At 47.4% G+C, this 14,957-nt stretch overlaps 1 protein-coding gene across 1 annotated transcript in view; it reads right to left on the reverse strand.

Annotated features, from left to right (window-relative positions):
- LOC123765384 (uncharacterized) overlaps window positions 1–14,957 on the reverse strand; it is a 473,535-nt gene that overhangs the window by 40,119 nt on the left and 418,459 nt on the right. Inside the window, exon 6 of the mRNA XM_069335483.1 lies at window positions 3,429–3,572. Within this exon, the coding sequence (XP_069191584.1) occupies window positions 3,429–3,572 (144 nt within the window). The remainder of the gene's footprint in view (window positions 1–3,428; window positions 3,573–14,957) is intronic.

Here is a 14,957-nt window from a genome sequence, read left to right on the forward strand (position 1 = left end):
TACACCCACAGGAAACAGTCCGTAGCAACTGTCTAACCCTCAGGTACCTATTTACTGCTAGGTAACAGGGGCATCAGGAAAAAAGAAACATTTTGCCCATTTGTCTCCGCCTCCACCGGGGATTGAACCCGGAACCTCAGGATTACGAACCCGGAGCGCTGTCCACCCAGCTGTCAGGCGAGGATGAAGAGATTCTGGAGGTAATCAACCAGAAGGATGTTTTAATAGATATGATAACAGTGATGACCATGAAGATAGCGGTAGGTGTTACTTACATCCCTCCAAATGCCAGGAGCAAGAGAGAGAATAGAGAACAGGGAGAACAGGGGGACTACAGGAAGGTTAGGGATTATCTGCAGAAGGTTCAGTGGGAGACTGCTATATGTTCTTCCCGGCTCGGTGTCTTCTTTGGATAATTACCTACTCAATGGGAGGCTGAAAATGGAAGGAAAGTCAACAAATGAGATGATAGAACTCATACCACAGAAATGCAAAGAAGCAAAAGAAAAGTTCATATCTCTCAGAGGGAAGTGGAGGAAAGGAGGACAGTAAACACGTGGTTTAACAGTGTAAAAAGGAAAAGGAGAAGACAGTAAAGGCATAGAAACAGTATAAGAAGATGTGTACAGAGGCAAACAGAGAGGGCCCCAGAGAGAGCCAGGAATGAGTTCACAAGAATCAGGACGGCAACAGAGCAGCAATTTGAGAATGGCATGGCGGCAAAAGCAATGAGCCAACGTAAGCTGTCACACAGCCATACACCGAGGAAAGCAGCAGTTCGAGACCATGTGACCAGACGGCGGGGACAAGCAGGAACACCTTGGAGATTGTCAAAGAAGTGTGTGAAGAACTCAACCAGTGGGTTCCAGGAGGTCTTCGAACAAGAACCAGATTGGTGGCCACGTAGGGGGTGACATCAGACGGCCAGATACAACAGTAGATAGAATCGAAGTAAATGTAGAAGAGGTAAAAATATACCTGGAAGAACCGGATGTAACAGAAGCAGTAGGACCAGACTATGAGTATAACGATAAGTACTGAAGCAAGCTGCAGGCATCCTATGTTGCCCATTAACTACGTTGTTCAACATTATACTAGAGCCACGAGCACTACCGGATTTCTGGAAAAAGGAAAATGTAGTTCCAATATTCAAGAAAGGGGACAGTTATGAAGCACTAAGCTATAGACCAATATCATTAACGTGCATTTCGTGAAAGATTCTAGAAAAAAGTCATCAGAAAAAGGATAGTAGAACATTTGGGAGAGTATATTTTATTACAGAGGCGCAATACGGCTTCAGAGAAGGAAAATCATGCTTAACAAACTTGACTGAATCCTATAACAGGGTCACCAGAATAAGACAAGAGAAGGAAGGAAGGAAGGATGGGTAGACTGCGTCTTTCTAGACTACCGGAAAACTTCCGATACAGTTCCTCACAAAAGACTAATACACAAGATAAAGAGACAAGCGGGGATAACAGGGAAGGCACTGGACCGGGTACGGGAGTACTTGACGGACAGGAAACAAAGAGTCACAGTGAGTGAGAATATATGAGGCTGCAGAAGAGCTGTTTTAATTTATATAAATGACCTCGCAGAGGGAGTGAGCCCGTACCTGTCGATGTTTGCAGATGATGCAAAGTTAACGAGGGGGAGTAAGAACTCAAGAGGACTGGAGGGAGCTGCAAGAAGACCTTAACAATCTCTAGGAGTGGACAGATGAAGGGCTGCTGGAGTTCAATCCAAATAAGTGCAAAGTTATGAAAGTGGGTATGGACAACAGGAGGCAAGTAAACAAGACGCTCCTGTGAACACTACCACCACACGCTCCTGTGAACACTACCACCACATGCTCCCGTGAACACTACCACCACACGCTCCTGTGAACACTACCACCACACGCTCCTGTGAACACTACCACCACACACTCCTGTGAACACTACCACCACACGCTCCTGTGAACACTACCACCACACGCTCCTGTGAACACTACCACCACACGCTCCTGTGAACACTACCACCACACGCTCCTGTGAACACTACCACCACACGCTCCTGTGAACACTACCACCACACGCTCCTGTGAACACTACCACCACACACTCCTGTGAACACTACCACCACACACTCCTGTGAACACTACCACCACACGCTCCTGTGAACACTACCACCACACACTCCTGTGAACACTACCACCACACGCTCCTGTGAACACTACCACCACACGCTCCTGTGAACACTACCACCACACGCTCCTGTGAACACTACCACCACACGCTCCTGTGAACACTACCACCACACACTCCTGTGAACATGACATAAGTTAGCAAACATAAGAACGTCGTTAAAGAATGTTATCAAGGATGTTTTCAAGTCCATACACACACTAAGTTAGACACTACCTACGTTAGACAATTACTTGAGTATGCAGTACCAGCATGGAACCCAGACCTTGTGAAGCATAAACAGAGAACTGAGAAAGTTCAGAGGTTTACAGCTAGATTATTGCCGGAATTGAGAGTACCTCAATTGTGAGGACAAGTTAAGGTAACTTGCCCTCTCATCCTTACAGAAGAAAAGAAACAGAGGGATATGATCACTGCATAAAAGATCTTGAGGGGAATAGACACAGTGGAAAAGGGCAGCCTATTTAATTTAAAACGAGGTCGGACAAGGGGACGACGCGACTGAGTCTTGGAGATGTGAGGAAGTCCCTCGTTCCCTGTACTGAAGGAGGAGGAGGTTGCTGAAGCCAGTTCCAGCCACAACTTTAAATATATATATGATGAAAAGGTTTATGTAGAGATGGGAAATTAACGCGCCAGGTATGAACGGTTTGGAGGCGGGGCTTAAAGAGCTAGAGTTCCCTTCTGCGCAGTCTCTGATGGGTAGTCTCTGATGGGTAGTCTCTGATGGGTAGTCACTGATGGGTAGTCACTGATGGGTAGTCACTGATGAGTAGACTCCGATGGGTAGTCTCTGATGGGTAGTCTCTGATGGGTAGTCTCTGATGGGTAGTCACTGATGGGTGGTCTCTGATAGGTAGTCTCTGATGGGTAGTGTCTGATGGGTAGTCTCTGATGGGTAGTTAGTGATGGGTAGTCACTGATGGGTAGTCTCTGATGGGTAGTCTCTGATGGGTAGTCACTGATGGGTAGTCACTGATGGGTAGTCTCTGATGGATAGTCACTGATGGGTAGTCTCTGATGGGTAGTCACTGATGGGTAGTCTCTGATGGGTAGTCTGATGGGTAGTCTCTAATGGGTAGTCTGATGGGTAGTCTCTAATGGGTAGTATCTGATGGGTAGTCTGATGGGTAGTTAGTGATGGGTAGTCTCTGATGGGTAGTCACTGATGGGTAGTATCTGATGGGTAGTCTCTGATGGGTAGTTAGTGATGGGTAGCAGACGTTGGGTGAGACAACGTACCCCGTGTATGAGTCTGGTGGCGTGGGCGCGGGGAAGGCGGCGCAGGGAGGGCGTGGCGCGCAGGATGAGAGGCGTGTGCTTGACGTACTCTTCGGGCACCACGGCACGGGCACGCCTCAGTAGAGGTACCAGCAGGGCGCGCATCTGAGGGCAGAGAGGGAGGTAAGGCCAGGCTCTGAGGGCAGAGAGGGAGGTCAGGCCAGGCTCTGAGGGCAGAGAGGGAGGTCAGGCGAGGCTCTGAGGGCAGAGAGGGAGGTCAGGCCAGGCTCTGAGGGCAGAGAGGGAGGTCAGGCCAGGCTCTGAGGGCAGAGAGGGAGGTCAGGCCAGGCTCTGAGGGCAGAGAGGGAGGTCAGGCGAGGCTCTGAGGGCAGGGAGGGAGGTCAGGCCAGGCTCTGAGGGCAGAGAGGGAGGTCAGGCCAGGCTCTGAGGGCAGGGAGGGAGGTCAGGCCAGGCTCTGAGGGCAGAGAGGGAGGTCAGGCCAGGCTCTGAGGGCAGAGAGGGAGGTCAGGCGAGGCTCTGAGGGCAGGGAGGGAGGTCAGGCGAGGCTCTGAGGGCAGGGAGGGAGGTCAGGCGAGGCTCTGAGGGCAGGGAGGGAGGTCAGGCGAGGCTCTGAGGGCAGGGAGGGAGGTCAGGCGAGGCTCTGAGGGCAGAGAGGGAGGTCAGGCGAGGCTCTGAGGGCAGGGAGGGAGGTGAGGCGAGGCTCTGAGGGCAGGGAGGGAGGTCAGGCGAGGCTCTGAGGGCAGGGAGGGAGGTCAGGCGAGGCTCTGAGGGCAGGGAGGGAGGTCAGGCGAGGCTCTGAGGGCACAGAGGGCGGTCAGGCCAGGCTCTGAGGGCAGAGAGGGAGGTCAGGCGAGGCTCTGAGGGCAGAGAGGGAGGTCAGGCGAGGCTCTGAGGGAGGTCAGGCGAGGCGCTGACAAAAGCACTTCAACAGGGCAGATCATGGAGAGTGTGTTGTACAAACACCTTGTGAGGGCCCCCAGTTCTTGTCTGGGGTCGCGGGCTGAAGGCAGGCTTCACACAACAGCCTGCCAAGTCAGGAATAATGTGTACAGCTGTTTCAGTGGTTAACTATTACAACGTCACTGTAACCTGTCACAACAACAATTCTCTGATGTTTCCTTCAGCTTATATCCAACACACACGCCGTGTTGAGCAGTCTTGCTTCTGGTGGATTAACATATTATTTCTCAACATTTACGCTGCATTAAAGTCTTTTCCGTTACTGAATACCTTAACTTCTCTCCAGTGACCAGAATGACTCGTATGATTAACTAATACGTTATTTAATTATGCTGTCTAAATGTCATTTCTAAATACTGATGAAAAGTGGTGCGTATAGAGGAGAAACAAACAGTGTAGCGAGACAAAGGGGGACAAAGAATAAAGTCTTGAGGCTCTGCGATTGGTGCAATCTATCAATTTTTCTCAGTCATTTAATTCAGATCCTCTTTGTACATAAAGTTAGCAAAGCTAAAGCGTATCTGAACCCAGCCACAGCTCAACTTAGAACAGTGGCACCTCATCTTAGTATGCCAGGCACGAGTCAGAACAAAGCACATAATCTATTAGGCACCGAAATTAATTTACAGAGAGAGAGAGAGAGAGAGAGAGAGAGAGAGCAAGAGAGAGAGAGAGAGCAAGAGAGAGAGAGAGAGCAAGAGAGAGAGAGAGCAAGAGAGAGAGAGAGAGAGAGAGAGAGAGAGAGAGAGAGAGAGAGAGAGAGAGAGAGAGAGAGAGCAAGAGAGAGAGAGAGAGCAAGAGAGAGAGAGAGAGCAAGAGAGAGTGAGAGAGAGAGCAAGAGAGAGAGAGAGAGAGAGCAAGAGAGAGAGAGAGAGCAAGAGAGAGAGAGAGAGAGAGACAGAGAGAGAGAGAGAGAGAGAGAGAGAGAGAGAGAGAGAGAGAGAGAGAGAGAGAGAGAGAGAGAGAGAGAGAGAGATGGGGAAGATACAGACAGACTGAGAGAGAGAGATATACATAAATTATTATTATTATTATTACAGACAACGAGGGCATTATATGGACCTTGACCGCCTCACACAAGCAGCAGGTTCTCAAACAATAATGACAAACTGCTGCAGTTCTTGTAGTATTCGTATTTATCCGTCCTTCTTCCGATCCCTCTATCCATTCATCCTTCAGTCTACCTATACATATATACATCCGTTCGTCTATCAGTTTATCCATCTATTCGTTCACCTTATTATCGATACACTTATCCATCTGCCCACCCTTCCACATAACCCTAAATTTAGGAAAATATATCCATCCATGGTTCCATCCCTCCATCCACCAATGCATCCTAGCACCAACCATCTATCCATTTAAACAATTATTTACCAGCCCATCCATTAAATAATCTAGGGATCAAGCCACCCGCCCACCCACCCATCCATGAACCATACTCCTTTTCATATTTACAGAATAGCGAATGTATATTGCACTGCAGTTTGCAAGGACACAGCCGCAACACGGTGCAGCTCCTGCACGGAACGTGTTGCACGACAGGAATAGGATGACCTCCGCTGACCCTTTAGAGAGAGAGGTCACAACGCCGACCATTAAAAGATGCAGAGATACCAGACCCCCACAAGCCATCTTGGCCCTATAACAATGTATGGGTGGGTAGAGTGGCCAGGAGGCATATCAACTGTGGGAATTCTGACAACACTTGGAAAAACGAAAATGAAACGTCTAGAGGTCGTCTTGTTTGGGAGGGGGGCCTACCTTGAGGTTACCTTGAGGTGCTTCCGGGGCTTAGCGTCCCCCTCGGCCCGGTCGTCGACCAGGCCTCCAAGATCAACATACAACATAATACTGTCCAGATGTTGATGCGGTTCATGCCGGACACCAAAGCAGCTGTCCTAGAATACTAGCTCCTAGTATCAACCCAGATCCTGGAATACTGCTGCTCCACACTGGATATGTCCATTGGCGAGCTGCCAGAAATATTATCCTCCCCATCTCACTGTGTCAAAGTCAGTTTTAAATTCAGTAACTGTCTCTTCATTTCTGTCTGTCTATCTCTTATTTCTTTCTTTCCCTCTCACATTCCATTCAGTCCTTTTCTCTTTGTGTTCTGCGCCCTCTCACAGTTTTTTTCTTCAAACACGGCCAGGCGCCTTTTAGTGCACGTCCTCTCTGTACTCTCCCTCCTTCTCCTCTCCCTCCCCTCCCCCTCGACCATGATGGCTGTTAGAGTACAACCTCAACAAGTGTGAGGTAATGAAGACGGGAAGGGGATATCGGACTCAAGAATGAATGTTCCATAATGAGAAGTCAACTACAAGAATTAGAAAGCGAAAAAGAATTAAGAGTGGAATAATTGCAGCTGTAACACACAGGCTCCCATAAACAGGGTAATATCGGCATAAAAGAACTAAGAGCGTGTCTGTAGAGCAGCGTCACTCAGCATATGGGAAGCGTCTCTCTGAATTGGGAGGACTAGGGTACGAAAATTGGTTAATGGAACTCAATCTCGCGACGTTAAAGGTGCTGAAGGGAAATGGTGGTTGGGGGGGGGGGGAGATTACGACATACAAAATATTGAGAGGGGAGGGGAGAATATAACATGTAGAGAAGAACATATATCTGCCTCTTATGGGCCAATAGGCCTTCTACAATTTCTATTATTCTCGTGTTGCCAAACTGGCAAATAAGGAGAGGAGGATATATAGATGGCAGTGGGAAACACTTTAGTCAAATGGGAGGAAATTAATGTACTTGTTAGGGTGGTCAACACGTGGAATACACTGAGAGAAGAGATCGTTACAGTCGCTTTCATTTACAATTTCAAGAGTAAATACGAAAAAGACTTCGAACGTAGGAAAATTAAAATACACCTCATGTGCAACGAGGCCAGTTGGCGGGCTTAAACAGCTTGACCTCCAACCCCTTCTAGACAATAGGAAGACGGGGCTAAGGAGAGTTTATTGTGCACCCCATACTCATCCTGTGAGTGGTAGCGAAAAAAGGATTACAGACGACACAAAAGGTCTTCATCAGACCTCAACGGAAATTATTACAATTACATCTATCCTACACACCTTATTATTATAATATCAGCAAGTGACAGAGATTGTTCCATTGCAATAGTTATGTCTTTACTATTAAACATTATACATTAATGGTAGGCCTTTTTGCTAATAATTGCTGATTTAGCTATGGCGGTATTACAGGTTAGGGGTCTATTGCTCTCCCCTGTAAACACGTCAAGGGGACAACATTGTGAAAGTTTAGACGAATTCTATTACGTAAGCACAAGTTGTTACACCTCACCTGTTCTCACTCCACCAAATTATTCCCCTCCTCCAGCACCCCTCCCTATCCTCTACCCCACTAACCCACTCCTGCACCGTCCCCATCCTCTACCCCTCTTACCCTACACCCCTCCCATTTCCCTATCAGACCTGGTCAACAACAAAGACTGGGGGGGGGGTCTTAATAAACACTAAAGTCCTCCTCGCATTCTGGCACCGCACGCCGTCAGTACATAAGGGTGAGACGCAGATAATAATCGAACTAGTTTTCGATCGTAGTTATTACAGTGGGTTGACACAGACTTCCTCCAGAAGACTGTTTATAGGCATCGTGATGTCGTTCTCGCGCTAGTCAGCCCTGGAGAGCCCTAGAGTGCCCAGGAGAGCCCTGGAGAGCCCTGTAGAGCCCTGGAGAGCCCAGGAGAGACCTGGAGAGCCCTGGAGTGCCCAAAAGAGCCCTGGAGAGCCCAGGAGACCCCAGCAGAGCCCTGGACACCCCTGGACACCCCTGGAAGGCCCCGAGGGGCAATACGCCTTAGATAAAGCAAGTGTCTGTAATTTTAATAATTGTCTGTAATAATAATAATTAATAAATATAATTATTATTAATAATCAAAGTGTCTGTCATTTTACATTAAGTTTATATTAGTGACCTTGCGTACCATATGCATCTTACTTGATTCTCTTATCATTATTATCTGATGTGTTATTATTATTATCATTATTATCTTATAATGTGTCTCTAACTGTCGGTAAATTATACACAAAAATTATTATTAATTCATTTAACTTCATTAACGGGTCTTAACCGCTTTTTATTATACATTATGTGGTTAATAACTACAATCAGTATTAGGCCATTAGGACCACTTTTTTTCTTGTATAAATGAATAACGTATTTCACTGTGGTGTAAACTAAGGCAATTATAAATACGCAGCCATTTAATTCGTTAATTAAAGCTTCTGAATGCATGTAAATAAATGTAAACACTTGTACATTTATCAATACAGAATTCCAATTTCAACTCACTTTGTGGACTGACTGGTGGTGGAGCCCCACACTGGTGGTGGAGCCCCACACTGGTGGTGGAGCCCCACACTGGTGGTGGAGCCCCACACTGGTGGTGGAGCCCCACACTAACACTGACATGAAGTAATCAGCAGAGGGGAACCCAGGCTGCTCAGACTAGGATATACTAGGGGGAATCTCAGACTAGGATATACTAGGGGGAATCTCAGACTAGGATATAATAGGGGGAATCTCAGACTAGGATATACTAGGGGGAATCTCAGACTAGGATATAATAGGGGGAATCTCAGACTAGGATATTCTAGGGGAATCTCAGACTAAGATATACTAGGGGAATCTCAGACTAGGATATACTAGGGGAATCTGAGACTAGGATATATTAGGGGCATCTCAGACTAGGATATACTAGAGGAATCTCAGACTAGGATATACTAGAGGAATCTCAGACTAGGATATTCTAGGGGAATCTCAGACTAAGATATACTAGGGGAATCTCAGACTAGGATATATTAGGGGCATCTCAGACTAGGATATACTAGAGGAATCTCAGACTAGGATATTCTAGGGGGATCTCAGACTAAGATATACTAGGGGAATCTCAGACTAGGATATACTAGGGGGAATCTCAGACTAGAATATACTAGGGGAATCTCATACTAGAATACACTAGATAATCTCATACTAGAATACACTAGATAATCTCAGACTATGATGTACTACGGTATCTCAGGCTAGAATACACTAAGGATTTCTCTCTCTCTCTCTCTCTCTTTGAGAGTATGGTAGACAAGGACTCATACCATACCATGAGTCATTGTCCACCATACCATGAGTCATTGTCCACCATACCATGAATCATTGTCCACCATACCATGAGTCATTGTTTCACAATAACAATATGAAGGACCAACGACTCGTTGCACATTACTCACTGTTATCGGTTGTTGAATTATCCAACAGTAACCGAGAAACGTAAACAAAGGGGATTAGAAATAGCCTAAGCTACTCTATCCCATTGAGACGTATTGTATTATCTCAATAAACGTACTTGAACGTGAAGAAATCATTCGTTATAAGTGACAATAACTCAGGGAACGTTCCCAGGGCACACCTCACCGGCTTGATCTTCCGGGGGCCACGGATAAGCTTGGCTTGTCTTCCGATCTTCGTAAGATTGACTGTGTTCACTTACAAGATCTGTATACTTCTTTTCTCTTTCATGGCGGCTTAGTCGGTGTTAACTAAACTGTTCAAGAGCTTGGAAGCTCGTAAACTGTGTAGTAAATACAAGCTGAGCTACCATGATGGAGACAAGAGGTTCGGTTGTCGTAAGTGGACATCTTAGTGCTTTGTGAATTCTGTTTATGGCTCTCATATATATGACACGCTTCCTAAACTGTTCCCTTCTTTTCTTAACACTTATTTTCTCTCTTGAATACTGTTAAGTAGGCTCACAAGGATCCCTCTTTAACTTCTGCGTTTTTACTGTCAAACACGGCAAAAGTTCTGTTATTTTCCACGTGCGCTCGAGTGTACAGGTGTGTATTTTCTATTTGTATCTAGAATTGAGCTATTAGATTTTGGACCCCGCCTTTCTAACCAATTTATTTTCCTCTATTATGTCTACTACATGTAATTCTCTTACACACACACACACACACACACACACACACACACACACACACACACACACACACACACACACACACACACACACACACACACATGCTGAAATAATTAAAACGAGCCCTGAAGCTAGGTCTGCCGTTAAGGAAGTTGCCATGGAAGTGGCTTCCTCTCAGGAAGCGGCTAGATGTACCAGCCGGCTGATAGAGAGAAATAGATCAGTAGTAGTAGCAGGCATTAAGGAGCAAACAGGGACCAGACCAAAGGAGCGGAGAGACAAGGACAAAAACATGATTAAAGAGATCCTTAAAGAGGTAAGGATGGAGGGAGCTGAGCGAAATGTTGAAAAGGTTTTCAGGCTTGGAAAGTACAACAAGGACAGAGACCGAATGATAAAGGTGGTTTTCATGAGCGAAATCGCGAAAGAGGAATTATTAGAAAGGAAGTGCTGTCTAGCAAGTGGAGAGAAGTTCAAAAGAGTATTCTTGCAGAGGGATATGACAAGGGAAGAGAGAATGCAAGCAGCAGACGCGAGGAAGGAGCGCAGGGAGAGAGAAAGGAATCAGGGAGCCACACCCCCGATCCCTACAATCCCAGAGGGAAACGGGGAACCCTCCTCAAACAGTGCATTAGCCACAGGGAGTGCGGCACCACCCCCTCATTCCACCCAACAGACACCCTACCTGCCCCAACCCCTGTCAGCCCCCCACTAAGTACCCACCTAAGGCACCCCTCTCCTCCCACTCACCCCCCTCCTCCCACTCCCCCCTCTCCCCAGGACCTCCCTTCTCCCCCATCCCCCAAGCCCTCCCTTCTCCCACATGCCCTTCCGTCCCTCCCACCCACAAGCCCTCCATTCTCCCCCACCCCCCTAAGCTCCCCACTCTCCCCCACCCCACCTAATCCTTCCCCTCTCCACCACTCCCCAAAACCCTCCCCTCTTCCTCAACCACCTCAGCCTTCCCTTTCCCCCCACGCCCCCAAGCCCTCCCCACTTTATTGCCCCCCCAAAACCCACCCCCCAACCCTCCCCCCCTCACCCTACCCTCCCCCTCCCCCCCTCACCCACTCCCCCTACCCTCCCCCTCCCCCCCCTCACCCACTCCCCCTACCCTCCCCCTCCCCCCCCTCACCCACTCCCCCTACCCTCCCCCTCCCCCCTCACCCACTCCCCCTACCCTCACCCACTCCCCCTACCCTCCCCCTCCCCCCTACCCCCCCAAGCCCTTCCTCCTCCACCAGTCTCCCCATACCAGATCCTCCCAGCTCCCGCTCACCCCAGACCCCACAGGTCCTCCCCAGAGGAGAAGCAGAAGAGAGTTAGTTTCAGGGCAATGTACTCGAACATAGATGGGATCACAAGCAAGGCAAGTGAACTAAGGGAAAGAGCACAAGAAGTGAACCCAGATGTAATTGGACTCACTGAAACAAAACTCTCTGGAATCATAACGAATGCCGTGTTTCCCCAGGAGTACACAATAATAAGGAAAGAGAGGGAAGGTAGGGGAGGAGGAGGAGTGGCCCTACTCATGAGAGAGGAATGGAGTTTTAAGGAGATGGCTATCCCGGGCTGTGAGGGTTTCAGAGACTACATAGCAGGCACCATGACAATGGGAGGACCAAGGATAGTAGTAGCAATAATATATAATCCTCCACCAAATGACAAAAGACCCAGTCAAGAGTACGAAAGCAACAACATGGCAGTTAACACTATAATTGAGAGGGCAGCCTCTTCTGCCTGTAGAAATAGATCCCACCTGCTCATCATGGGGGACTTCAATCACGGCAGGATTGATTGGGAGAACAAGGAACCGCATGGAGGCGAGGATACGTAGAGAGCCAAACTACTGGAGGTGGCGACTAGAAACTTCTTAACCCAGCATGTCAGTGAACCCACAAGGATGAGAGGAAACGACGAACCAGCGAGACTCGACCTGGTTTTCACCCTGAACGACTCTGACATAAGAGAAATCAGTTTTGAGGACCCAGTAGGAATGAGCGACCACAGTGTATTGGTGTTTGAGTACCTGATTGAAGAAGGGTTATTGAACTCGAGAAGGGATACCGAAACCAAAAGGTTAGCATACCGAAAGGGAAACTATGAGGAGATAAGAAAATGCCTAGCAGATATAGCATGGGAAACAGAGCTCAGGGAAAAGACGGCCCAAGATATGATGGAATACATCACGCAAAAATGCAAGGATGCAGCAAACAAGTTTGTCCCAGTTCGAAAGGAAAACAGTGAAATGAAGATGAGAAACCCATGGTTTAATCAGAGATGTAGGCTAGCTAAGCAGCAAAGTAAAAGGGCATGGAGAAACTATAGGAATAACAGGACACTGGAGAGCAGAGAAAGATACCAGAATGCCAGGAATGAATATGTTAGGATGAGAAGAGAGGCAGAAAGACAATACGAAAATGACATCGCAAGCAAGGCAAAGACTCAGCCTAAATTGCTGCATAGCCACATCAGGAGAAAAACAACAGTAAAGGAACAGGTTATGAAATTAAGGTTAGGGGCAGAAGGATTCACTACAAACGACAAGGAAGTGTGTGAGGAACTGAATAAGAAATTCCAGGAGGTCTTCACCTTGGAGCAAGGAGAAATCCCAGAGATAAGAGAGGGAATAGCTAACCAGGAACCACTGGAAGAGTTTGAGATAACCAGCGGGGAAGTAAGGAAGTGTTTACTAGAATTGGATGTGACAAAGGCTATAGGTCCAGATGGAATCTCCCCTTGGATACTAAAGGAAGGAGCAGAAGAACTGTGCCTCCCGCTCTCCATGGTGTATAACAAATCACTGGCAACAGGGGAACTGCCAGAAATTTGGAAAGCAGCTAACGTAGTCCCGATATACAAGAAAGGGGATAGACAGGAGGCACTGAATTACAGACCAGTGTCCCTAACCTGCATACCATGCAAGTTGATGGAGAAGATTGTGCGAAGAAAGCTAGTGGAACATCTGGAGCGAAAGAACTTTGTAACAGCATCAACATGGATTCAGGGATGGCAGGTCCTGCCTCACAGGGTTACTTGAATTCTACGACCAGGCAACAAAAATAAGGCAAGAAAGAGAAGGGTGGGCAGACTGCATATTTTTGGATTGTCAGAAAGCCTTTGACACAGTGCCACACAAGAGGCTAGTGAAAAAACTGGAGATGCAGGCTGGAGTGAAAGGGAAGGTACTCCGTTGGATACAGGAATACCTAAGTAACAGGAGACAACGAGTCAGTGTGAGGGGTGAGGTCTCAGATTGGCGAGACGTTACGAGTGGAGTACCGCAGGGGTCAGTCCTTGGACCTATACTGTTTCTGATATATGTAAATGATCTTCCAGAGGGTATAGAATCGATTCTCTCAATGTTTGCCGATGATGCAAAAATTATGAGGAGGATTGAAACTGAGGACGATAGTAGGAGGCTACAAGATGACCTAGACAGACTGAGTGAATGGTCCAACAAATGGCTGTTGAAGTTCAACCCGAGTAAATGCAAAGTAATGAAACTAGGTGGTGGAAATAGGAGGCCAAACACAGGATACAGAATAGGAGATGAAGTACTTAATGAAACGAACAGAGAGAAAGATCTAGGAGTTGATATCACACCAAACCTGTCTCCTGAAGCCCACATAAAAAGAATAACGTCTGCGGCATATGCGAGGCTGGCTAACATCAGAACAGCGTTCAGGAACCTGTGTAAGGAATCATTCAGAATCTTGTACACCACATATGTAAGACCAATCCTGGAGTATGCGGCCCCAGCATGGAGCCCGTACCTTGTCAAGCACAAGACGAAGCTGGAAAAAGTCCAAAGGTATGCCACTAGACTAGTCCCAGAACTAAGAGGCATGAGTTACGAGGAAAGGCTGCGGGAAATGCACCTTACGACACTGGAAGACAGAAGAGTAAGGGGAGACATGATCACAACCTACAAAATCCTCAGAGGAATTGACCGGGTAAACAAGGATAAACTATTCAACACTGGTGGGACGCGAACAAGGGGACACAGGTGGAAACTGAGTACTCACATGAGCCACAGAGACGTTAGAAGGAACTTTTTTAGTGTCAGAGTAGTTACCGGATGGAATGCATTAGGCAGTGATGTGGTGGAGGCTGACTCCATACACAGTTTTAAATGTAGATATGATAGAGCCCAGTAGGCTCAGGAATCTGTACACCAGTTGATTGACAGTTGAGAGGCGGGACCAAAGAGCCAAAGCTCAACCCACGCAAGCACAAATAGGTGAGTACAAATAGGTGAGTACACACACACACACACACACACACACACACAAACACCAACACCTACAGAAGAGTAAGGGGAGACATGATAACCACCTGCAAAATTCTCAGGGGAATTGACAGGGTGGACAAAGACAAACTCTTCAGCACGGGTGGGACACGAACAAGGGGACACAGGTGGAAACTTAGTACCCAGATGAGTCACAGAGACGTTAGAAAGAATTTTTTTCAGTGTCAGAGTAGTTAATAAATGGAATGCACTAGGAAGTGATGTGGTGGAGGCTGACTCCATACACAATTTCAAGTGTAGATATGATAGAGCCCAGTAGGCTCAGGAATCTGTACACCAGTTGATTGACAGTTGAGAGGCGGGACCA

This window comes from Procambarus clarkii, chromosome 33, assembly GCF_040958095.1.
Source record: "Procambarus clarkii isolate CNS0578487 chromosome 33, FALCON_Pclarkii_2.0, whole genome shotgun sequence".
Taxonomy (NCBI): Eukaryota; Metazoa; Arthropoda; class Malacostraca; order Decapoda; family Cambaridae; genus Procambarus; species Procambarus clarkii.